Raw genomic sequence first — 25,997 nt, 5'->3', positions numbered from 1 at the left:
AATTAGCATATAATTAGGACCCTTAATCGGTATCAACAAAAAATCGTCTAATTTTGTCCTTATTAATTTAAATACTTAGCTAGTAGAAATAAATATTAAAATAAGAAAACAAAAAAACCACAAAAATTAAATAATAAAAGGAACATATGGCCCGGATGCGCACTTTACGATCAAGTTAACTGTGTCAAGGTTGATCCTTTATGTACAGAAGCGGTAAACATGTTTTAAAAAGAGAAAGAAGCGAAGAACACAATGCAAGCGAAAGAGAAGGCACGATACAAAAATCCTGCAACCGAAAAGGAAAGTAACGCGCGAGACAAAAGTGAAAAGAATAATGAACACACTTTGTCCGGTTTTGGATGCGTGCGGAAAAATTTATAAACACAACTGCAGTTCACTCGCAGTAGAAACACCCTTGGTTCATTTTGTTGCTGTGTGCGTGCTGGGGAAATGTTTTGTACGTTAATGCACACACTACCACCACCACCACCACCACCGACGTCAGCAGCGAACGTAAACGTGCGTACGCGTCGATCAGCTTCGCGGAGTATAGTGGTATTGGTGTTTGTAAAACCACCCGCCGCCACCTTGATGAACCGGTAGACTAGAGTATGGTGAGGCTTTGTGCAAACGCTACATCAAGCTGCGGCTATAGTTGTAATCGGAACGTGATCGTGTTGTAATGTGAGTTTCGGTAGACGCCGCGAGCGCTCGCGGTGCACCCACGGAACATACGAACTAAACGCATATTCTATCGGCGCATCATCCGCACAAACTGGAGCGAAATATTTTGGCGACGCGAAGCACTTTTCAAGATTCACAAGATCTTAAAAGTATTGCGGGCAGTGATTTTGTGCTAATGTTTGGGACCTAACTAAAAAACAATATAGTGCTTGCGTGTGGGAAATAGGTTTTGGATAGCTTTCTGCCCCGATGTGAGGTTATCTCTCTCGTCGCAGTGACGAGATAGCGGTAAAAACATTGCATCTCAGGCGAACGAAGTGCCCTCGCGGGTGTGCATAAGATGGGAAGAAGGCATGGGTTCTTGTATGGCCTCCTCCTTCCCGTGTGTACGCATTTCAACAATGACCGATACGGATTGTGGCCTGATCATCCGACAAGGTGGTGCCGTGCGTGCGTGTATAGTAATAATCGCGCATAATAAGTTCAAGGATAATTGTATGCACAAAGGTTGTGGGATCCGGTGTTATACACGCACTGCTGTGTTCACGAATATTTAGGTTAAACCGTGCTACTTGATCCTGTTTGTGCGTAGACCCTCTCTCTCTCTCTTTCTTTCACATTTCACCTGGGATCTTCCATCTTTTTATCGCATAGTTACGCGCTCTCTCTCTCTCTCTCTCTCTCTCTCTCTCTCTCTCTCTCTCTCTCTCTCGCTTTGACGCCTGCACGCACCTGTGCCGTTTATTGAAAAGTGAAATTAGCAGGGAAACGTCATCCGATCTTGAGATGTCAGCGTAATATAATGGCGGTGGTGTGGTGTAGTGATTTTAGCACCTCACGAGGAGTATGCTGTTTTTTACATCGGTGTATGACTTCTTTTTTTTCTCCCCCACCCCATGTAATTACACACGAAACGCAAGCAGCTTATCTGGCACTATGAAAAAGATAAGATTCCTATTCTCAGTGGGTTTGCTTGTGTGTGGAACCACACGGTTATCAATTCGGGTGTGTTTTACTCGTCACCAGATATGCAGTCGATGCATCAAAGTGACCTTAGACCTCCTCGTCCCTCCAGCGCGTATCACATGGGCAAAATGGAACAATAAAAAAAACACACACAATACCATCAACACGTCAGTCACCGGATTGTGTTACGTCAATGCGATCGCGGCCGCGATCAAAAACAAAAGCTCCGTTACTTTTAGTTTAGTTAGTCACATACCCCTGCTTAATCATACAGTCAAGAGCGGTGGTAAATTGAATGTGTTATATGCTAAACTTGGGAGGGATGTGTAAAAATCGTACACTTTTGCTAAGGAATCGTTCATGGAGCTACGCGAAACGAACTGTAGATGGTAATGTGTGATCCATCCGGTCATTTATTTGCACACCGGAGAATATTCAACGATCGCTGTCTGGCTATACTCGTCTCTCGTCTGCGAGATTGAGGGTCGAATGTACTGACTGACTCGGGAACGACCTCCTGATGAGAATTGGCAGATATCAAGGTGCAGCTAGCGCTACTATGTGAGACAGTGGGTGCTAATAAACAATTGTCTTAGGTCAGGGTTTGACAAATCCACTGCATTTCTACTCACTAGCAGAGAGGTGTATTAATTGGATATGAAAAGATCGGTATCTGAATACGCAGGACGTGCCTATTGCAGCTACGGGTAAATGTAGCAGAATAGGCCAAGCACTTGAATGCAGACTAGGAAACTTCTCCACTCTAAATACCTGTCGCGACGGACGAAGCTGGGATTGTACAGAACATTTATAGTCCCAGTACTCACATACGCCTCTGAAACATGGACTCTGTCCAAAACTGACGCGTTCGAGAGGAAGATGCTCAGAAGAATTTTTGGCCCCGTATGTGTGGAAGGACAATGGAGGAGGCGCTACAATGACGAGCTCTACGAGCTGTACGATAGTCTCACCATCGTGCAACGAATGGTCGAGTGGAACGAGGTGGAACGAGTCTCGCCAGGCTCCGATGGGCTGGTCACGTTATGAGAATGACACCGGACGACCCAGCCCGTAAAGTCCTTTTAGACCGTCCACACGGAAAGAGGCCCAAATTGAGATGGAGTGATGGCGTTGATGCGTCCGCCAGAACGGCCGGGATAACGAATTGGCAGACGACGGCTCTAAACCATGAGCGGTATCGAGGATTGTTGCAGCAGGCCAAGACCGTAAAGCGGTTGTAGCGCCTAATAAGTAGTAAGTAAGTAAGAAGGCCAACAAGGTCCCAAATGACGGGTGAAGTCTTCAAGATTTTGGAATTCCATTGAAAAATTAAGAGCTGAAGCGGTAACAGTGCCGATCTTCACAGATTTACTATCCAGCTCTGGGTATAATCAAGTCAAGGAAGCCAGTAATGACTCTTTTTAAACATTCTTTTGAGGCTCTACTTGTGACGATGTGAGCGCATCAAAACAAACATAAATGCTTTAAACTGCATGTGAAACAGAATGAATCTACGTACCGTTTTGTTTATTCAAGTTCCGAGAGCTTTCGTCGTGTCTAGACAGAACACTGATACAGACTCTTGAATTATTTGGCTTATTCACCGAAAGAGACGACTTTGAATTATTAGACAACCCAGTTGCAATCCACAAGGAAAGTGAAATGATATGCAGTTGAAAAATCATGATCACGATACTTCTCTCGCAACCCACATACACCTAAATTTGGATTGAACAATTTTACTGTCAACTCTTCTAACACTTCCGAAAGCCTGGCCAATTCCTACCGGTCACACCATCCCGTGGCGGGGAAAAAACCCCCGGGAGTGTACACTGATGAAATGGTGTGATGATTTTTTGATGGACAGAACGATCAAGCATGAAGCCGGGGGTAGCACCGGCTCTATGCATGGTGGAGCGAGCATCACATCATGCCATCAAACGTACGGTCGCTGCTGCTTCATGCTTCACGAAATAGTACACGATACATGCATTTCCTAAAGAGGTGCGACCACTCACCACGCTCGTCGTCGGGTTTTTTCGGGGGAAAAATACCCCCACCACCGAGGAAAAGCGCAAACCGGGAAATCAAAAAGCCCAAAAACATCCCCAACACAAAAACGCAAATGACAAGCCATCAATCGGACGCACACCAACAAAGGCAACAGCCCTCCAGAAAAAAACGGTAGAACTATCCACCACGTCCGCGGGTTGGTCCAAATTCTACAGTTTTTCGCATATGTTTAAATGTGTTTTTCATTTAGAAGAAAAAGCTCGATGCATGCGCCAGGCCAGACAGAAAGGAGTGTCCGGTCCGATGTTATGATATTCCACCGTTGCATTGCGATACCGCGCGTCCATTCCCCTGGGTGGTGTGGTGGTGTTCACAGATTTAATTCCTACAGCACACCATTTTTCCCGGCACGTTCTTGTGGGGCGTTCTGATGTTTTGAGTTCGCATTTGAATGGATGTGCATGGCGCGAGTATGCATGCGTCGTACGAATGCAAATCGTGTCAAAAATCCCGTGCAACTGCAGCCTACTGTTGCAATATATGTGCATCAAACAGCGCCAGACCGAGGTCATACCGATCAAATTCAAACCATACGGTGGTCGAGAGAGAGTAAGAGAGAGAGAGAGAGTGCCCCATAGTGTGGCATGGTCCGATCGTTAATCGTTCGGTGCGGTTGAGCTTATTTATTTGAAGCTCATTTATTGCAGACAGAGCCGGATAATTGTACTTACATCAACCAGGGGAATTAGATTGTGCATTATTTAAAGAAATTGAACTACACTGAAATATGAGGAAAGCGTTCTACGAAATCGACGAGATCCGATATTGCTGAGAACCCCCAAGACCGTCTTGTGTTGGCAAAAACAGCCACAACAGGACGGAACACACAGGAAGACAGATTTCATTACTTAGGACGAAGCACACACGAGATGAGTGAGTCATCGATGCGGTAGAGTTTGCTTGAGAGAGGACAATTCAATTAACATCTTGCAGATGCGAATGCGTCCTCCCATGCGTCGGCAACGGTTAACGGATGGTGTTTGTGTCTGCTGCGCGTGCAAAACTGGTGCAATAAAGATCGGTCTTCGGGCTCCGGCACACCGACTCCGACCAATTAAAACGGTTCAATTTGGGCTCGCCGACACGCCGCAGAACAACACAGCCATGAGATGGGGGATGGTGTGCGAATTGTGGGCACTCTTGTCTGCAGTGCGTGGTGCACACTTTATATGTCATGCTAATCAATCGAGCAATCGAATCTGATGGATGGGTTCAATTGACTGGTGCCTGTTGGTGGTGGTTTTATACATCAGCCCAGCAACCACAAATGGCCGCCATCGAAGTTGAAGGATTTACGAGACACATAGATTGGCGCAAACAGAGAGAGCGAGAGAGACGCATATTGTATCCTTATGCAAAACGTTAGCAGATGTTGCTAACCACGGCCACCATTTGGCTTAAACTTGCCCAAACAAAAACTGGAAAATAATCATACAAAATGATATTCATCCTTCTGCCGCCTGCCAAACAAGTCTCTACCGGTTGCGTCCTCTGGCTGTCGTCCACGGCACGCCATGGTAACGGTCGTCCGGGGAATAATTTAATTACTCTCACACCGTAAAGCCACAAACTCGGTGGGTTTAGAAACCCCTTTTTTGGGGGGGAAGGGGTAAAAGTTATAAGCGGATGTCCCCAGTCCCAGACACACGCAGCACCGGCTGTTTGGTGGTTAGCGTTCTTGATGCCACTCCTGCGGGCTGCTCTATCTATTTGGATAGTTTGAAGCGTAAAAAAAGCAACATCAACCAACCCATAGTTCCAACTCGACCAACCATCACGCTACTGCTAACGGTTCACGACTTTGTACAAGAACCGGGCAGGATATTTGGCTATCGTGATTATTGTACGATGTCCAACGCTATAGACAAATACAGCCAGGGCGGAAGCCTTGCATGTAGCCAAAAAGAACGCTACTCAAAATCATCCTACAAACGACAAATTTCTGACACTGTCTGACAGTGGGGAAACAAGGTTTGGAAGGAAAACCCTCCTTAACCCAACCTTAGCACCGGGCCAACTCTTTTCGTGACACACAAGGACAACGAAAACAAAAAAGCTAACCTGAGACACGGAATAAATAAATAACCCCCAGCAGGAAAAACGGTTTTCCGACCTCCGCCCCAGTGTTCCGCCCCAAAAGGTCAACGATGGCTTACCGCCGCCAACAAAGCGGCACAGAAGACACACAGCGCACCTTCGGATCGAGTGTTTCACTTTCTCGATTGAATCCTTTCAAGAAGTGGTATTTAAATTCTTGTTTTTCTTCTAAAATTATAAAGCAATAAATTTTTCAAAGCTTCTTATGGTGCTTATTCCTTGGAGCGCTTGTGAGGGGAAAAAATATTAAAACCACAAAGCAAAGGGTCTGTTGTAATCCGATATTGCTGCTTGTGGCATGACCAATTGTTCCGATTACGGTGAACAATACTTGCAAAACTATTAAGCAAAAACATTAAATTACAAGCGTAAAATAGTAAACAAAAATACAACAATTCCATGTACAAAATTGTTGGCGCACTAATCGATCTCATGCACACACACAAGCTTTGTAAGTACGCATTAATCACCCTCTGCTTAGGAAAGGCAAGAGTTAGAGCCGTTACATTAATTTCAAAAATCAATTTGTTTAAAAATAATATCAAAAGAAATCGCACCTTTTTGACTCCTGGAAGTGTACTAAAAACAGATTCCACAACCGATCAATGTTGTTGCTGTGTAAATGCATATTCAAATGACGGCACTGGAAAGAACACGACGACGGTCGTGTTAGGTACCTACCTTACCGGGTAGGTCTTAAAATAATAAATCGGTTTCAATTTCTCGTTGACACTGTACGAAGGACAGGCTTGGCTCTCGAGAGGAGTTCCTACGGAGTTCCTTTCACCGGACGACACACAAGAAGGAAAACCCTAGCGCAGCTAGCACCGGGGGCACAATTTTTCTTTCACGCTCGGAAAAGCCGGCACATGCACGTTGTATATGGTGAAATGGACAAACTTAAACACACACACGGACAGAGACATTCATACGGGCCGCACCAGGAAAAAGGTGGGAACATGCAACCATCGTGTTTGTCCCTGGTGCTCTTCGGCTTTTCCCCTTCCGACACCACACAAGGAAAACACTACTGGCTCAACGGCGCGATAGACACGCGGCCATACACATAGAAGCATAAACCTCCGCTCGCTACAAAACAAACGCGATTCCACCCCAATCGTCGTCGTCGTCATGCTCATGGCTCGGATGGCGACGGCGTTGCTTGTGCTTCGGGCATAGTCACCCGCAGCACGGTAGTAGCACTTTATCGGCAAAACGTCACTTGCGTGGTGACCGTGCACGAAGCAACATCGTCGTCGTCGTTGTCGTCGTGGAACTTTTTATCCCGGAGGAGGTTTAGAATAGTGCAGAACGGACGGAGATTGCGTTACGCTGTACTGTAAATCGATTACTTATTTACATTCCAGAAAGTGTATGTGCCGTCACATTCCGATGAGGATGGTGATGCTTGCTTGATTCGGTGTGAAAAGGAAAGTGTTTGTAGAAGGTCTCGTGTTTCGAAGAACGTGGCCCGATTTTTCTGTGTTAAGTTCAGTTAAGTGTCCCCCCAAAACTCCCCGCAGTAACTACCGGTGTGAGGGTTGTAAAAGACAACGTGCACACATCTGAAGAAAGTGTTATTGAAGACTGTAAAAGAATAGTGAAACGGTTCTTCTCCAATTAGAGCCGGCGTGCTCTATATATAAATTCCTGCCTGCCTGCCTGCCTGCCTGCCTGCCTGACCCCCGAGAGATATACAACGATGCGGCGCAGATTGATCAGGGATTATATGGTCCCGGTGGTGATACTGCTGACGGTTCTGCTGTGGACGAGGTAAGAAAAGCAACGTTCGTTCGCGCCTTAAGAAGCCAGCGCGGAACTCGCTCGGTCAGGTCGAACACATTCGAACGGGGCCAGGAAATCAGGACGTAATCAACGCCAATCATGAAGGCACAAAAACGCAACAATAATGTCGACACACACACCCGTAATCATTATGATTCCATTCTCTCACTCTCTCTCTCTTTAAATCTCACCACACAACGCATAGCCACGCAGTTAGGTTCACGTACCACCAACATTGCAATCTAGAGCATGGTGCTTGCTTAGCCCAGAAGGGCAGAAAGAACAAGTAGCGAGCGAGACACCACGAATGAACCGGCGGCATATATGATGCCTGAACAGAAGGCCTCCCCAATCAGTGGCGCTATCAACGCTGTATGAACTTTAATCTTGCTTCGAAAGGGATGGTCGATTGGTTCGGAAGTGACCTGAGATGTTAGCCGAGACTTTGGGAAGAAAAACGCATGATGGACACTTTTTTTTTGGGGGGAAATTCCCGTAAAACAAACGAGACTCTGTTGTTACATGGCGTAATAGCGTTCCACGTGGCTTAAGTGGATTTATGCTTACAGTGCCACTCGAAATCCATGCTTCCTTTTTGCATCATGATTGATGTACGAACAACGACTTAAGTGCCAGCCATTACGCTTCTTCCGCTGTCCAACATAATCGGGGATATAAAGTAGGAAGCGTGCCGTTTTTTTTTTCACCGGTACTGGAACAAGACTTTACCAAACAAACAAGCGATTAAAGTGTGGTGTACTACCTTGCAACGTTTAACAAAAACGAGCGTCGAGAGTCACCAATTAAAGTTAAACGGGAGCAAACTGGAAATTAAAAGACACAGGACACGACTCGGGCAAGGCACGTGGCTAGCACATGGAGTGAGGTGTAGGAAGAGGTCGATGTAGACCCCAACAAAAAAACAACAACTCTATCCGTTCCTTACTCTTTCCCCATCCCGATAGTAGACCGTTCAAAGTTCAGAGATCAAGTAGTGAGCGTTTTTTTTGGACTTCCAATTTTCGACAGCTCGACAACCAATAACACATGCGGTCTTGGCTTCACCCGTCTTTTAGGTTCTTGGACCACCGAACCCGACCCGACCCGACCCGACGATAGGTGGAAGGTTCATTAAACCTTCCCGACAACTCTCCCCCCAAAACTATTTATACGACGGCGACGTCCATCGTCTCTCCCCCGAAACGTATCATTAGACCAGACAGACCTTCGGACTGTGGATGGCGATGGTGCACGGTTTATTTGGTTATGATTAATTAGCGGCTTGCAAGTGACGCTTTTCGACCAGATTTCTGTACCCTTTTCCCGGGGGCAGCTTAAATACTGTAGTGTTGGGAGAGCATGTTAGGGCTGTAGGTTCAGTACTGAGTCGTGCACTGGAAGTCACAGGCCCAGACACTAATCTAACTCTCCACGAATATATGTCGACCGTCCCGATAGGCAGGCCAGTAAATTTCATTGCACTTGCCGAGACGACTCGGAAACCACAACAACTGCTACCCACCACACAGCAGCACCACCCGGGAAGGCCTTTAACACATCATATACCCCCCTCCCTTGAGTGAAGAGAAAACTATGCCGGGCAACTTTCATTGCGCGTCTCCTGTTTTTGCGGGAAACGAGCCGGTTTGCGCAATTGCGCCTGTGTACGGTTTTATGTGTTATTCCCTTCAAATGCGTAATCCCCACAACTCGGCGCGAATGCCTACGCCTTTTGGCGATCGGGCAGTTCGCCACCACCACCGGGAATGTAACACAGGCGAAAACCGCAGCAGTCGTCTCTCGAGCGAATGCAATTGCAGTGCGCACCTTTCTGTCCGGGCTTGGCTAGGTAAGGAAAGCGCAGCAGATTAATCTTTTCCCGAGCGGGCGAGTGGTGTCCGGTGCGGCCAGGCAAACAAACGATCGATCGGAGATCATACTGGGTGGATTGGATTGTGGGGTAGTGAACCGGTCTCACAACCTGCGCCGTTTTTACATCACACAGCACGCATCCATCGGCGCACAGCACGTGACATGGCCGAGTTTGGATTGGACGCCGGCAGTGTCGTACGACTTATCCGTGCGCGATATTTCTTCCTGGTCCATTGATCCCCGTTTGGCAAGAATTGAATCGTAGGTGGACTTTCGATTTTCATCGGTGGCGTGTTCAGGGAGGTTTTCCTGGTGTGAAGGAACTTTATCTAGCGACTGGTAGCATTGAGAGGAGTTCGTGAATTACTCACAATGATTCTCACAACAAAAAAACTCATGACGAGATCTCTCTAACCGTTGACCACATCGGTTAGCGGTGATGGTTCATGGTGGGAACTTACTGGAATTCACCCCTTCCACGCAGCACTGATTCGAGTAGATTTAGCCAAATATTGACTTTGTTACATTATTGCTTCGTCAGTAAGTAAAAAAAAAAATGGTGGCAAGACACATTTCACAATTACCTGTATTACCGGACGACACTGACGTTTTGGAAAGACGTCGCGTAGATTAGATACGCCGGGCCGGGGATTGACTCACCAAACATCCCCCGGCAGTTGAAAAGTGAGCAATCGGATATATATGTTCCCTCTAGGCCACGGAAACGGTCTCCCATCATCATGCGCTTCTGCAATCGAGCGACCCTGCCTCTCTCTCTCTCTCTCTACAACAGGTTGCTGCGCCATCGAATCAACGCATACCAAATCACTTCGTCCACCCTTGACCTCGATTGTAAATGCTCCCAGGAAGTAATAGATGTAATAACAACACCCGGTTTTAGTATCGCGAGGTATACTGGCAATGTATAGAGCACCAGGAGTGAGAGAGAGAGAGAGAGAGAGAGAAACGCAGATGTATCAGTAACGCCACTAGCGCCAAACGACACACTACTTGCCGGACACTTGATACGCCGCGGCGCACAACATAAAGAAGGGACCGCCGACTCATTTAATTCAATTATTCTAATGCGCGCCTTCCCCGTTTTCCCCAACGGACACCCCGGCGTTCTGTCGAAACGATCGCGGAAAGCGCAACAAACTCCAGGCAAACTCACTGTTGTTGAGCGACAGCAAGGAACCACCAGAACAACCCCACACGCACGACCTTCTCAACTAGCGCTGCGGGCCTTTGATTCCGTGTTCCGCGCCAACAACTGCGTGTGTGACAAAAATTGTACCGAAGAAGGATGAAGCAGGAGCAATTCCGATTTGTTTGGAGCTCGAGATTTGTTTTTGCGCTACCCCACGGAGCTGAGCTCCTCTTGGGAAGATTTCATCAAGGCATCACACCCCCCCTGTTCGCGAACTTCAATCCGTGCTTTAATTGAATTAGATTGACCGGACAGGCAGGGCAGGGATTGAGCGAAACTATTGATCCAGGTTCGAGGGATATTATTTTTTGTGTGCGTGTGAATCGTTAGCTGAAGCTATCAGGTGTCTTCCGTTACCTGGCTGGCTGGTGTGGGCTCAAGCAAACACCTTGGTACCTCGGTATGACGCATTTTTCGTTCGTCCCTTTCGCATACCTCATCGCCAAATCATAAAACATACAGGCAGAAATGTTAAAGCATCAGTAAACATTTTGGCTGCCCTGCTGACGTAGCGGTAGATACAAACACCATGTGCAAAGCGTTGATAACAGTCCCTTTCTATTGGTAGCTTATCAGAAGAGAGGAAGTCAAAGTCCATCGATACCTTTCAAATACATGATAACGCTGGAATTCCTGTCGGAGCGTTATGTTGCAAAGGCTGGAAGATGGTGTGTTGAAACGTTCCATGCAATAAAATATTGCTCGTATTTCTCATAACAAACCAAAATAATTACTCCCAACACACACACACGGAACTAATCTGTCTTGTGTCGGTGCTGCATTCTGCTGCAATTTATTACTATGTTTCGTTCTGCTTCTCATCCTTTCTTTACGCAGTCTTTCGGAAGTGCACGCAAAGAACGAAGACGATGGCTCGGACGACGGGGATGACATGTATGCGGACGAGTACGACGATACGTACGACGAGGACGACGAAATCAGTGGTCCCCTACCAATCGGGACGGATCAGGCACGGCATGAGACCGGTGACAGTGATAAATCGAGAGCATCATCCTCCACGACAGTATCATCTGGCACGACGGCCAAAGCAACGTCCACTACCGGTAGTCCAGCGGTGATCATTTTCGGTGATGCGGACGGTAAGAAAGGACTTCAATTTTTGGTCCAATGCACGGTGTAATAATTCCCTTCCGCTCTCCTACAGATTCTACGGAGCAGGACGAATATGCGTGCCCGGATGCATGCAGCTGTTTCGAAGGGATGAAGTACATAAACTGTTCCCACCGTGGCCTGCTGGACATCCCCTCCACTCTGCCCAGTGTTGTGATTCGGCTGGATCTGAGCCACAATAATCTGAAGCGGCTAAACGTGGAGGCGCTCCAGAACGCTACGGGACTGCAGGAACTCACCCTATCGTACAACGCGATCGAACAGTTTGACAAGGAACTACTGCTTAAGCTGGACAAACTGGAGCTGCTAGATCTTTCCTCCAATCAGCTATCACATCTGGATAGTGATTGTTTTGCGGAGGCCAGCAAATCGCTGCGTCGGTTATACCTGAGCAACAACCCTATCGTCTTGCCGGACAACGGTCCCTTTCTGGAGCTGCCCGAGCTCGAAGCACTATACTTGGTGAACTGCAATCTCACTGAGATACCGGACGAAACGTTCAAGGAACTGGGAGGACTCGAGCTACTCGATCTCTTCGGCAATCAGTTCGATGAGGTACGATTCGAACGTCGTTGGAAAGCTGTACAAATATTAATTCATTCTTTTTTCGCTTTTAGGAAATGAGCGTGGACATGTTCGAGTCGTTGACGAATCTGATACACCTGCGGCTACCACCGCTGTCCGAAAACACGGTGCGCGAGCTATGCGAAAAGCTGGAACGGATCGATGTAATTGACATAACGTCGCACAACATTAGCTGCTTCTATCTGGCGTCCGAATCTTCGTTCGAGGATAGCATCATAGTGGATTTGCCGAAAACTCCCGAACCCGTATACACGACCAAAGGTACGAGTGACACTGATGTGCCTTCTGAACATTGATGCCATTTTTAACACCTTCTATTGAAATCTTTCAGAACCAACCACACCCCGACCAACCCGCAAGCCACAGAAAACATTGAACGAAATCATGCAGGACTACAAATCGTCCACCTCCAAGCTGGAATCGTCCGATCTGGCACTGCAACCGACCACCACACGATCTACCGAACCGAAGGGCGAAAGCAACAGATTCAATGGCAGCCTCGTTTCCTCCTCACAATCCGGATCACCTTCGTCCGCTTCCATCACGCACACCGCCGGCAACTCGCCGGCAGTGAAAGACGGTGCTGTGATCAAGACATCATCCACCGGATCCGACTCCCACAAGGACGGTGAGCAGACACTGCTTTCGTCGATATCGCCCGAAACGATGAAGCAGATCCTGATGGGCATCATTGGCGTGACTGTGCTGAGCATTATCATCGGACTAATCTGCCGGCGAACCGGCATGAAGAACAAACTGTGCGGTACGAAGCGACGCCCGGCACCGACAGATCAAGTGCGACCGGCCGAGGAGGTCCCCCTCAACAAGGTCTAAAAGGGGGGAGCGAGAGCGAGAGGCCGAGGTTTTGCCAATGAAAAGCAAACATACAGGAGAACAGATCAATTGGGAACGGGGAAATCAATCCACGACATTCGCGCAGACGAACGAAGCGGTGCGTGAATGCGTGAGACGTGTGCCATGAATTGAATTCGGCCGGTATTTCCCCCATCCTCGACAAGTATGATCATCAGTGCATGTGATATTACTTACAAAGTATTAGGTAACATCGTCTTCAATAAGAGCTGTCGGTACATTCGCGGGGGGAGAGCGGACGGTTGGGTGCTGCCAGAACGTGGTTACATGACATCAACCGACCGGGGAGATCGTTGTCATTTTTTGTTGTTGTGTAACGCATTTATGTTTTGTAAATAATTCTTCAATTCACACAAACGCTAAACAAAACAGAAAACCTATATAGGAACCGAACTAGGAACAAATAGGTCCCGCCAAGCGTTCGGTAGCGAAAGCATCGGCAACAGTAGTAATAGCCACAAAACTAGACGCTATATATCTCTATATTAGGGCTGCCAGGAGTAGACGCTATCATTATTCTATATCATCATCCTTTCCCCCCTTTTTTTTCGACGATGGACAGAGGCTAGGCTACAGCGCGTGATATTTGTAATAGTAGGACGAGAAGTATCTGTGTAATAAAATTTCATACTTTTCTTCTATCGTCATCAACAACAGCAAGCTGGTGAGCTTGATCGGGCAGTTTGGAGCAGTCAAAATATGGACCACATATGGCTACAATTACTAAGTAGAAAAAAACACCAAATTAGTGGCAAAAGTAGTTTCGAGAAGCTCTCACAGGAAGAGTGAGTTAGTTCCATCACTAAAACCGAGCTAAGATAAAACACACGTTCTACGTTCGAGCTAGAGAGAATTTTGTTTGTGTAATCGATATTAAAATGATTTTTTCCCCCGATAACGACACAGAATGACGCGCACTTGCAGCTGGTTGGTAGGGTGCTTATCTTTGAATCATAGAACTAATAATTTCCCCAGTCGAGCGCAATATTTCGTTACAAGAAATATAACAATCCATTAAAAGAGGGTAGTAGAGCTAGAGTTTGGTAGATTTGGTCAAACACGTGTACCATCAAACCTATTAGCTTGTAATGTAAGGCGCGCAACAAACATCACATATTTCGGTTGTAATATAGTAGCAATTCTGGTACACCGGAGGAGAACATTGTCATCCCACCAGTGCAGGAAGAGTGCGGATGATGGTTCTTTGTAGAGATAAAGGTGACACACTTAGCACCGGAGCACCGGATAAAATAAAATGAGATGCGCATTTTGTGAACTTTTTGCTTTCGTGAGGAGTTTTGAGGTGTTTGGAGGGCATGAAAGAAACCTTACAGTACGAGAGCTTTCTTCAAGGAATTCATCTACTGCCTCATACATAAATATGTTGAGTTATGTAACCACAATAGCAAACCAAAAATGTTGCTATATTTATTAGATGGATGATTTCTAACGTTCGCGTGACACGAATGGACCTAACGAAGCCCATAAAGTTTTGCTACTCAGTCAGTCGCCTCAAGTTCCCCGGTACATAAGCTTGCGTACCTATTTACGGTGTTAAATGCCATGCCTAGCGAGCCGTAAGGAACGCTTTCCCACAAACGAAGCAATGGATTTTGGCTTACGCTTTTGGACTCGCTTAATTTACATACACTTGGACGTTGGAGTGGTGCTTTCGCTATGTTTAGCATTTCAGCCAGTAGAAGAATTAAGCATATACACACATTAAGCAGTTAAAGTTTCGTCAAACAGCAAAAATGATTCTACTATTTTTATACTACATCTTCCAATTCCAAATTTCACTCTATGTACAGAAAACAATACAAAGACAAGTGCAAAACGAAAAGTGTTCGCGAATTTTCTTGCACATGTGTTGTCTATGTAGCGACGTCCGTCGTCGCCCAACGTCATACCCCGTCTTTAAGGCATTATTGAACCTGAACGTCGATGGTCTTTGCGTCATCTGTTAAACAAAAACCCACCAACCGGTTGCCAGTAAAACACCGTGCGAACAATTTCTGCAATTAACTCGCCAATGTGCAAAACAGGAAGCGCGGCTGCATGCATCAAGGCAAATAATGGAGCAATAACGAAGAAGAGAGAAAAAATCGTTATCCCCGCGGTATCATTTACTGCGTGAACGGGGTAACGGTCACGTGGATAAGATGTATTTGAACGGAAGGATTGCAAGAGAACATCCATCCAAGAACGAACGCAAACGTATGTAGAACGCACTCGAAAAATGCTGTTTGAAATATTTCAAGGTAAAAGTTATGGTATTGCCATGAGGCGTAACGACCTTCGAAGTGTGTAGCGTTGCTGGATAGTTAATCACTTGGTGCGTGGGATTCGGCCCAGATGGGATTCATTTTTCAAGCCGCAAAAGAGGCCTTGAGAACAACCCCGAACTTTTATATACAGATGTATCAACAGAATGATAAACAATTCATGGTGGTGTCCATATAGATACTAGGAATACTGTACAGGTGGTCTCAGTTCGTTATTTAACCTTAATTTTTATCATTAATAAAACCTGATGGAGGTCTAATTTCCCAAGTTCCGTTATACACATTCCAACCATTTTTAAAAACTTCTTCTTCTTCCTTGGGACACTAAAACCTCTAAGGGTCTCGGGCCTGCCATTTCTGGCTTCACCGAGCCGGGCGTACGGGGAGCTTGGCTGGATGGGATTTAAACGCCGGTCCTGTCGTGTGTAGCCTCGGCCACCGGACCACATTAACATTTTTTAAATACAGTTTAACTTAAACCTAGAACATGTTCGTCAATAAAAAAAAACCCCTTGATAGTACAATCATAATCTCAGGAAACATATTTTGGTAGCTAGTTCCAGAATTTTCAAGGTTTGACTCCTCCTCTATTCGTTATCAATTTTTAATATTTCATAATAATATTTTACCTCGGACTAGTAGTACAGTAGAAGAAAAAAAAATCATCAACAATCGACTTACCTCCATGACCAGAAACACATTCTGATCCTTCTCCGTGCAGGCCAGCAGCTTAACCACATTCTTGTGCTTCAGGGCACTGAGCTCCTGCAGGATTTTTATCTCCTTCCCGAGCAGACTCTGCGATTTGGCCAGGCTTTTCTTCGTGATGCTTTTGATCGCCACCGGGTAGTGTGCCTGCGGTAACGGGACGGTAGAAGTGAAAATGCTTCATTAGTCTCGAAGCAGCGCGTGGAAGGTAAACAGAAAAGAAAGTAACTCATCGCATAGATAAGCGAAACGTGATGAGACCTGAACGATCCGGGGCCAGGAGAGCGCGGAATGTGTACAGGGTTGTTTGAGAAGGAACGATTATGTCCTTGGAAAAGGATGGAGACCCTCGTAACGACCAGGAAATATATTGCAATGCAACCATCTAAGACGTAGTATTGGTAGATGGGCGGAAGGATAAGATTGAAATTTTCAACAGAAGCAATCGTTTACAATTTCGTTTTCGATAAGCAGTTTCTGCCAGAAGAGATATGGCTTGAGATGGTTTTTCGATAACACTTCCTTACTTCAACGCCCACCAGTGAAATGTGAGCACACGATGTTTACGGTACGGATTATAAAAGTGCCAAGATATGCAAATATATGCTCGCTCTCTCCAACAAATAGTCATAATACAACACAACCCATTACAACGAACCTAAGGTCTTCAGAACTGTAAACAGTCTTCAATCGATAAGTCTTTGTTCCAGTTTTATTTTTTGCATGACGCAGGCTTGGTAAACGATCAGACGTACTAATTGTGTCGTACAAATCGAACACATTGACACCCACCCTCCTCCTGCTATCAGGCACCGATCTGGGTGATGGACAATAATCGAGCCACGGGTGGCGTGCAACACTCATTCACTGTTTTCTTCAGCGTGTTTGCAACGTGTTGATTAATTTTAGCGATAAGGATTACATAAAGGAGGAGGGGGTGGAGGTTGAAGGAGGAGGCCGTGGGTTGAAATAAAATTGTGTCAAACTAATAACTTATTTATAGTACATTTACTCATGCGAAGATTTTACTCATTATTCGCCCATCGTTTCACCGGATGGAAGGCGAGGAAAAGTTCAACTGGAAGGAATGTTTCCAAACACCACTACAACACTTAAGTTTTCAGTTATCTGGAAAGGATATTCCTTACACATTGATTAAAAAGGATCGCTACCAGGATGACTTTAGCCGTAGCTGGACAGAAACGACAGCGTATGGCGGAACAGTTCGGAATACGTCACCGAAAAATCGACATATGATCAAGAATATCTGTGAGGCAAGACGCAGGTTCTAGATTTCCGGCTTATTTGCCTTATTTTTATCATTAATTCCTTTGTTGGTTCATATTTGTTTTCAAAGCTTCATTTTCTGGCAGAAAGATCTGCACGATATGCACGATCGTTGACCTAGATGGTAAGCCGAAGCCTCCAGATTCTATGGTCGAAATGACTAAATAGTAGTTCCAAAATCTCTATCTCTATAGACTTTATATAAACTCTAGACATTATGTGTTAAATTTTGGAGAAGGTTTAGTATGATTTCCTAAAGAAATGTTTGAATTTAACGGATTAAACATTTCACTATTGACTTTAAAAGTTTACTTTGAGACCGTGTACAAGGTTGTGCTCAATTTCAAACTTACAATACCTAAATCCAACTTGACCGGACCTAACAACACATTTGTAATAATCACCGGCCAGAGTAGAAAATTTAAATAATTAAATTTCTACTCTTTTGTTAAACAACACGAACCGGAGGACCAACTTTGCAGAAGATATTCGCCTCCATTGATACATAAACAACAGATCGGATCGTTCGGCGTTTCACAATCGCCGCGAGACATACTACAAACAAACAAACAAACACAAACACACAATCGGCGGTGTGATGTGGTGGGTTCAGAAATGACCACCGAAAGTGGAACTACCTGCTCCAAGGTCAGCAGTCACACTTCCATCCTCACCCTTCACGTGCACGCCGAGGGGCAAACGGCGTCCGGCGAAGGAAGTGCTCAATCCATCTGCTTATCATTCAAAACGCAATAGAACGGACTCGCGTGTATTAGCGACACCAAAACAGTGACCAACATTTCTTCTGTGCCATCCCCCGTGTGCTCCACATTCTCCGTGCGTCCGTGACGTTAGGTCCTAAGGTGACGCGCTAGAGGGCTTCTTGATCCGTGTTGGTGCTGCTTTGTGCTACACGATGGAGAAGGCTTTCCTTAGCGGCTAACTACGCAATTTCCCACGATTTCCTTCCTACAGCCACCACCCCTCCACACAATCACCCTGAGCTTGCCTGTGTATTGGTGTGCCGCACGTAGCAACAGAAAAGGAGCACTTCTCTGTGTGTGCGCGCACACTGAAACGAAGGAAAAGTAAACGCTTTTGCTTAGTAGGCTGGTCGGTTGGGCCGATTTCCTTACCTCGCGATGGCGGCCCTTGAAAACCACCGCAAACGCGCCATGGCCGATGATTTCTTTGCTGTTGTACTCGTAACTCCCAACAATCTCCATCCTGCTGTTGGGTGGTTTGGCCAAGCCGCTACAAACCAACCAAGTTTTTCGGCGTCCTCGTCGTCGTCGTCGTTACGTTGCGCCAGCCCTCCACCACTTCCAGGATGTTTTCCCGGCGAAGAAGCTGTCCGGGGATACGAGGCGAAAGAAGGAAGGCTCCCCCCCTGTTTGGGTTACCCCGGTTTTCTCCTTTCTAGCACTGTGAAACTCACAACGGAATTTCACAATCGCTGCCCTCAAATCTGCACTTTTATCTGCAAAACGCGTGCGTTTGTTGTTGTTGTTGGCGTTGGTGTTGTTATGAATGTGTGAATACGCTCGCCTGCTTTCACGCAACGCAACGATGAATCAATCCTTTTACCAAACACACACACACACACGCACACTCACAAAGCTACAACCGGGGTAAACGTTATCCGGCAAGGATAACAGAAAGGATCAAGGATAACCTCACTTCCGTGATTATTTCACTATTATTGAATCACTTCACAATACACAACACACTCCATTCATACGGAACACTGCGTTATGCGTGTGTTGGAATTAGCACTAATTCACTTGGTTTTCCACCTTTTTTCCTATCGCACTACTGAACATTTTCGGTATGCAATTTAAGAAGCATCCCTCAAATAGGGCGTTGCACAGAACAAACAAGTGGGCATTAGAAAGATGCTACTACCCCAAATAAAGGCTTTTTGCTTCACTTTCTTTTAGGTGCGAAATTTTCCGATTGACATTTCTGCTCCAAATTCACCTCATGAAATCAATAGAAACAGCGGTGTGTGAATGTTCTTGCTTTCCTGTTTTCTCACTCTCGTGCACTCTTTCGCTCTCTCTCTCTCTCTCACACTTGTTTTGTACAAGATTTTGTAGATTTTAGCACTTTTCTTGGTAAATTGCACTGCTTTGTTGTTTTTATTGTTGTTACGCGGTGCTGCAATTTGGTATCGTTTTCAACCCACACACGCACACACATACACGCACAGCTCGGTATTTTTCTCAGGTTGCTGCTTTAAAACCCACCTTTTTTTGCTGTTGGTTGGTTTCTTGCCTACAGCTACCAACTTGCGCTTCCGTGTTTTGCGCTGTACGCAAAGAGGAAATAACACTACTAATGGCGTAGTTTTTGGTACGCAAATTATTCGCTTCCACACCTGTACCGCACGAGAAAACACACGAACAGCAATCGCAACACACGGACCACCAGAAGGGATGCTTTTCCAAAGCCCTCTTTACCTTCTCTGTTGGTCGTCCTACCTTGCAAGTTGGGTAGAATGGATGGAAATTTTCACTTCAGCAGCAGCTGCCTGGATGACACTTTTCGCTTTTGCATTTGTTGTTGCTGCTATCACAGGCCCGTTTTTGATTGCACACACCACCAGCCCTTTTGTTTCTTTCGGGACGGATTACGGGACAGTCGAGTGCGTTTTTCCCGAATCCGAATGCAGAAACTGGTGTCCGTTGTTTCCGCTCTGTTTTTTTTTTTTTGCTTTCTTAGCGATACAATCGATTTTCCGCAACGCTCCCTCTTGCAAGCTGCTGCTATTGCCCAGAGAACGCGACCAGGAGTGTGTGTATAGGAAACACAAATGGGTTTTTGTTCGCAGCAATAACATACACCACACACGGAAGAGGTGCGCAATCATCAGTGTGTGCGTGAGCGAGTGTTTCGCGATTTCTTTTTCTTGGCAATCGCGCATCTGCTTGCCTGCTCGGTTTGCACCTGAATCGATGCAGTGTGAGCGAGATGGAGAGCGGTTACGCGCATATACGATGTCGCTTTTGACAGTACAGCTGTCACGGGCGTAGACGTTTGACAGCTGAATTCGATTTCAAGAAAACATCGTTCTTAAAATTACGATTAAAATTACAGTTTTAGCTCTAAAAAATGAATTTTCTTTCCTTTATTTGCTAATAAAATTATGATAGAGATGAATAAGATGAGTGCAATGGATAATATTGCTATTTCCATGTCATATACCTCCTGTCTTACAGCAATCTCTGTCCGGTATGCAGCATGAGTTTTGTTGGTTTGTTTCAAACCATTTTAAAATCAAAGAAAACAAAAGTTCTATCTCATTGATGACAGAAATAAAAGTAGTGAATTCTTTCCATAATTCCGGCGCTAAATTATAAGCCATTCATGTGATTAGGTTTGTTATTGTCCTTGGCAGAACAACCCTTTATTTTGATACCGTTTTTTTGTTTACCTCAATAATGCGACAAAAAGCATTACTTCAGTAGCAGATGATCGTTTCTGCGGTGAAAAATACGCCACAACACGACACACTCCCCCTTTTCTCCCACTTAGTACAGTCGCTGAGCCTGACCCATGGATGACTTGATGTGCAGCGAGCGCACGTTCTGCCAGTGCTTCTTCAGCAGCGACACGAGGAAGTTGATGGACAGATGGATGTTCTGGGCCAGCTCATCGGTGGACATCTTGACGTGACCGACGGCAACCGACAGACACAGGACCTTCTTCATCTGGAACTTGATGGTGGCCTTCACCTCGTCGATCTTCTGCACCATCGATTCACCGTGGCCAAGCAGACCCGGGAACTTACCAGCCTTGTTCAGACCGGGACCGAGCAGACGCGGGATCTGCTTGATCAGCGACTCGGATGCCAGGAAAGCGTCGTACTTCTTGGCTAGCTTCTTCACCAGCTTCTTGTTCTTGTTCAGCTTCTTCAGGGCTTCCGCATCCATGAACGGGATATCGTTGGCCTTGGCTTCATCACAATGCTGCTGGTCACCGAGCACGCACACCTGCATCTTCGGGCGCGGAATGTACTTTAGCCTGCAATGGAAGGAAAGGTTCTACAATTAGCTGGTGTTATAGCGTCGAGACGCATCTTTTTCCCACGGTAAACAAATAATGCTTGGCTATAGTAACATTTCTATCGTAACTCACCACCAGCGAAAGTGCCTAGTGGTTATGGAATCGCGCTATTAACCCTATCTGGTCGGCCGAGTAGCTAGCCCCCGGCGTTGGGAGCACAGCCCTCTTTGCCTACTCATTTCATTTTAAGACCCTGAGTGCAGGTCCGCTTCGCAGAATCGCGGAAGCTTCCTGTTGAAACGACTCAAAACAATCGGCACACGTGCCGGATGTGTTCCGGATCGATCATCAGGTGAGAACATACTTGACGGTGCCGGAGAAACGCTTGTCCTTCTGGGGATCGTAGTTCTTCAGACCGATCTGGAGTTCCACCGTTTCCAGGAACTTGCGGCGCTTCGTCTCCGAGCCCTTCAGGACTTCGTTGACGCATTCATAGAGAATGTCACGGGATACTTTGGACCTGGAAAGATGCACGGATAGAACAAATGTGTTAAAACGGAGCAAACATAACCTCAAAATTTTCACGAACTACTTTCTACACCACACTCATGAATCCACAAAAGGTTCATATTTACAATGAAAAGTGAATTCTTTGTTTTCTAGTCAGAATTACAATGAACCCGAATTAATATGATTTATTCCGGTAAAACTAATGAAACTTACGCCATTGCACCAAACGCGACTGCACTCGCTGACGATTACAAAGAGAAAGAGAGAAGAGCGAGTGACAGATGAACCACGGACAACAATCTTGGGCGGATGTTGACGTGACGTGCTATGTCAAACGTCAAATTGGCAATGTGCCCAGTGAGGTAATCGCCAAAATTTTCACCGTTGTATAATAAAAATAGATGTTTTTAGAAGAGAACAATAAAAAAAATTAAAAATAATATTCAGCACATCAAATTTCATTTTTAAACGTCCTCAATTCATGGAAAAGCTTAAATAAACATAACCAAATTGTGCAATGCTCAGGAATGCACCGAGCTGGCAACACTGCCAGAATGATTTGTTTATCAGCAGCTTTCCCGGGCGCAACATAAATATTGCAGTGCAGTGCAGCACAGTTTTCAGTTCCATTTCAGACTGCGGGTTTTATTTTCCCACTGCGGAGTTAAAAGTTAATTTTCGAATCCGTCCTCTATCGACAACCACTCTAATGGAGAGTGGGTAGTGCGTGTGTATTTGTGTCTGTACCGATCGGTTGATCAAGTTCAATAATGATGATTTTACGCTTGTTCATACTGCTACCGGTGCTGGTCGTTGCACTGTTCCTGTACGGTGCAATCGTAAACATCGGCTACATCGAGGAGAATCGTTGCCGTATGACGTACATGTTCGAGCATCCGCAGTACACCCGGCTACCGGTGCAGGGCAACGAACGGTTCCCGAAGTATGGGCTGTACGCGTACTCGGAGGGCTTCATAACGCAGCGGGTCCAGCAGCGCGTCTTCACCGGCGCTCCGGTACTCTTCGTACCCGGAAGTGGTGGTTCGTACAAGCAGGTGCGCTCCCTAGCATCGGTTGCACTGCGCAAAGGAATCGACAACAATTGGCAGGCACATCTGGACTATTTCAGCGTAGACCTGAACGAGGAACTGTCCGGTGTGTATGGTGGGTTTTTGCAGGATCAGACGGAATTTCTCGAACTGTGCATACAAGAAATTGCCCGCCTGTACGGTTCCCGGGGTCGCTCCATACGGATGTTCATTATCGGCCATTCCGTGGGTGGAAAACTCGCACAGGCGGTCGTTGCTCAGGCGGGAACGCGAGCAAACATCGATCGATATGTGGCGGGTATAGTGACGATATCGGCACCAGTCGATAAACCGGTCGCATTGCTGGACCACTATCATCACAATTTCTACGACCGCATCGAGCAGGCATGGAGAGCAAACCGATCCGTAGCGGGAGAATCGAAACCGTCCACACCAAAGTCATCGCTGGACGGGATTCTGTTCGTCACGATCGGTGGCGGGATCCGTGATATGATTGTGCACGATGGGCTCACCTCGTCGCGGTACGCCGATTTACACGCCATGACGCACAACATTCCAAACGTGTGGCTTTCGGTCGATCATCTGTGTGCGATGTGGTGCCTGCAGTTTGTGCTGGTCATGAATCGTTTCCTTTTCAGCATGGTCGTACCGCAAGGACGCGGTAGCTTTGGGTTCGTCGAAGGCAAACAGGCCAAGCTGGATAATGCGATCCGTTTTCTATCCCAACCATTTGCCAGCAGTCTGGACGATGATGATGATGATGATGATGATGTGCGAAACACTGTAACGAGTAGAAGACAAGAACGTCACATTCAACATCATCCCGAACAGGAGGATTGGATCGAGGACATTCGACGCTCGTTTACCGAACGACACCGTGCCGGATTGGAGCGTACACGCGTGCAGATGATTCGGATCGTGCCGGACAAAGCGTTCCATCGATTCCTTCGCGTAGAGGTCATCAATTCAGAGCAGAGCAACTGGTTGTCCGGTTGTCCGGCCGTAGAAGTTTACGGCAACTCACGCATGTGCCAGAGGGCGGTCTCGCTCGCAAACTACACGCTACCGGTTCCATCGTCTAAATTTGATCGTTTCGGAGCGCTTGTGGATTTGCACGAGTTGAAACGCTTCAATCCGTCGTGGACGCACGTGCTGGTCAAGATCCCTCGTACCGTTAAACCGGTCCAGTTCAGCGTAGATATATTTAATCCGGACGAACGTGTGATGAACCTTACCATGCCGTACTGGTTTGATTATCGGACGCATACCATCCTGCAGGACGCATCACCGGACGATTCGTACTACAGGATCAATATTCGCGGAATGAAGCATACCTACCAGACGATTGCGTTTGATCTTACGGCCATAGCTTGTGGTGGCGTTAAGGGCACCGTGGTCGTGAAGGTGCACGTCCCATGGGCGAACGGATACGACCGGTATGCGTTCCACGAGGAGCTGAATCAGACTACCGTATACATTTACCCACCGATCGAGAAACCACCGGAAGGAGAGGAGGAAGAACAGGAGGTGCCAATACAACTAGACGTGCATCTTACACCCGGATGCAAATATCGTATACGTTACGCACAATCGTTCCGCGTCAGTATTGCCCGTATAGTGCAGCAGCATCTTGTGCTTCTACCGGCACACTGCATTGCCTTGCTGCTGCTCGCCTTTAAGGAGCAGCTTTCCCAAACGACTCCCGACGATCCGGCCTTTGTCGTTGGGAAGCTTCGCAGTTCGCTTACCAAACCGGGGCCACTAGTAGTATTGCTGGCGGCAACGTCACTCATCGCCAAGTTCCTTACCCTATTTAAATCTATTCCCCGGGTTGAAATGCTGGCTACACCACTGGTCGTTACCATTCTTGTACATCTGGCCTCGCTCGGAGTGCTCGTTATCTCTACGCTCGGCCTGTGGGGCTCGATCGCGTTCTGTGCCAACTTTGCCCACAAAATCATACTGCGATTGATAGCCCTACCGATACCGGTCATGTCGTCGACGTTTCTGTCCTGCATACACAAGTTCCCGCTGGCCATTGCCGTGCTGCTGATTGCGATCGCACTGACCGCTTGCGGCGGTGTCAGTATGCTGTGTGCGGCCGCCGTCTACTTTGTGCTGCTCTCGAAAGCGTACGAGGATTATTTGGAAAACTTTGTGTTTCATACGGCGCGCAAAATTGCGGCCCGTCTGTTCGGTGCACGGGAACAAAACGAACGCGACGGACCGCGCAAAAGAAGGAACCGTAGACGACCGGCAAACGAAACTGGCGACGAGCTGATGGTGATCAACTTTCATCTGCCACTGTTTTTCTTGGTGATTATGTTGGCCCTGCTAAATGTGCCAAGTGTTATTACCTGGGCCAAGAACTATAATTACGCGAACACGCTGCAACCGGACCCATCGCTAGTGCCGGCATTGATCGTGCTGGTGTGTTTGGCCGTCCTGTGGCAGCTGAACACGCCGCGGAACGTTTACGGGTACGAACTGTTGGCCGCCCTGCTGGTCATCGTGGCCTTCGTATCGGTGCTCTATTGCCAAGTGCACGTATATCGACTTAACTATTCAATAGGGTTAGTATTTCTCGCCATCACCGTACACCAAATAATTGCGCCAAAGCGACGTGACGCGGAGATGGAGATGGACACCGAGGAGAAGGAACAGGGCGAGCTGGAGCAGCAGGAGTCTGAGGAGAAGGAAGAGAAATGATCGGCGAAATGTGTGTTACATGAATGCGTGTTAATTGTTCTATTATAGTATTTCAATAAACAAACGAAAACCTTCGCTAGTCAGCTGTTTTGCCAAACTATGTGAGTGTTCTAATTAAATAGATTTTTGTAGAAAGAAATAAGATTTTATGTGCAATCAGTGGAA

General features: G+C 46.6%; 4 protein-coding genes across 4 annotated transcripts in view; 2 read left to right on the top strand and 2 right to left on the bottom strand.

Annotated features, from left to right (window-relative positions):
* Positions 1 to 20,386, bottom strand: part of LOC118517607 (serine/threonine-protein kinase ULK2) — a 31,660-nt gene extending 11,274 nt beyond the window's left edge. The window contains exons 1-2 of the mRNA XM_036063904.1: positions 18,693 to 20,386; positions 16,243 to 16,416 (exon numbers count right to left, since the gene is read on the bottom strand). Coding sequence (XP_035919797.1) covers positions 16,243 to 16,416; positions 18,693 to 18,782 — 264 coding nt within the window. The 5' untranslated portion in view covers positions 18,783 to 20,386. The remainder of the gene's footprint in view (positions 1 to 16,242; positions 16,417 to 18,692) is intronic.
* Positions 592 to 14,553, top strand: LOC118517609 (oligodendrocyte-myelin glycoprotein). Its single transcript, XM_036063905.1, has 6 exons — positions 592 to 684; positions 7,188 to 7,593; positions 11,525 to 11,787; positions 11,853 to 12,373; positions 12,436 to 12,664; positions 12,735 to 14,553. Exons 2-6 carry the CDS (start codon positions 7,523 to 7,525, stop codon positions 13,235 to 13,237), a joined length of 1,587 nt encoding a protein of 528 aa, XP_035919798.1. The 5' UTR covers positions 592 to 684; positions 7,188 to 7,522; the 3' UTR covers positions 13,238 to 14,553.
* Positions 20,387 to 20,931: 545 nt separating the features above from the next.
* Positions 20,932 to 22,433, bottom strand: LOC118517610 (60S ribosomal protein L10a). Its single transcript, XM_036063906.1, has 3 exons — positions 22,288 to 22,433; positions 21,929 to 22,084; positions 20,932 to 21,582 (listed from the first exon to the last, which is right to left on the bottom strand). Exons 1-3 carry the CDS (start codon positions 22,290 to 22,292, stop codon positions 21,090 to 21,092), a joined length of 654 nt encoding a protein of 217 aa, XP_035919799.1. The 5' UTR covers positions 22,293 to 22,433; the 3' UTR covers positions 20,932 to 21,089.
* Positions 22,434 to 22,641: 208 nt separating this feature from the next.
* LOC118517606 (GPI inositol-deacylase) lies at positions 22,642 to 25,932 on the top strand. The gene has a single exon (XM_036063903.1). The coding sequence runs from the start codon at positions 22,845 to 22,847 to the stop codon at positions 25,830 to 25,832; it is 2,988 nt and encodes a 995-aa protein (XP_035919796.1). The 5' UTR covers positions 22,642 to 22,844; the 3' UTR covers positions 25,833 to 25,932.
* Positions 25,933 to 25,997: the final 65 nt, after the last annotated feature.

This window comes from Anopheles stephensi, chromosome 2 (assembly GCF_013141755.1).
Source record: "Anopheles stephensi strain Indian chromosome 2, UCI_ANSTEP_V1.0, whole genome shotgun sequence".
Lineage (NCBI taxonomy): Eukaryota > Metazoa > Arthropoda > Insecta > Diptera > Culicidae > Anopheles > Anopheles stephensi.
The sequence above is the reverse complement of the archived record's forward strand: the minus strand, read 5'-3'. Positions and strand labels throughout refer to the sequence as shown.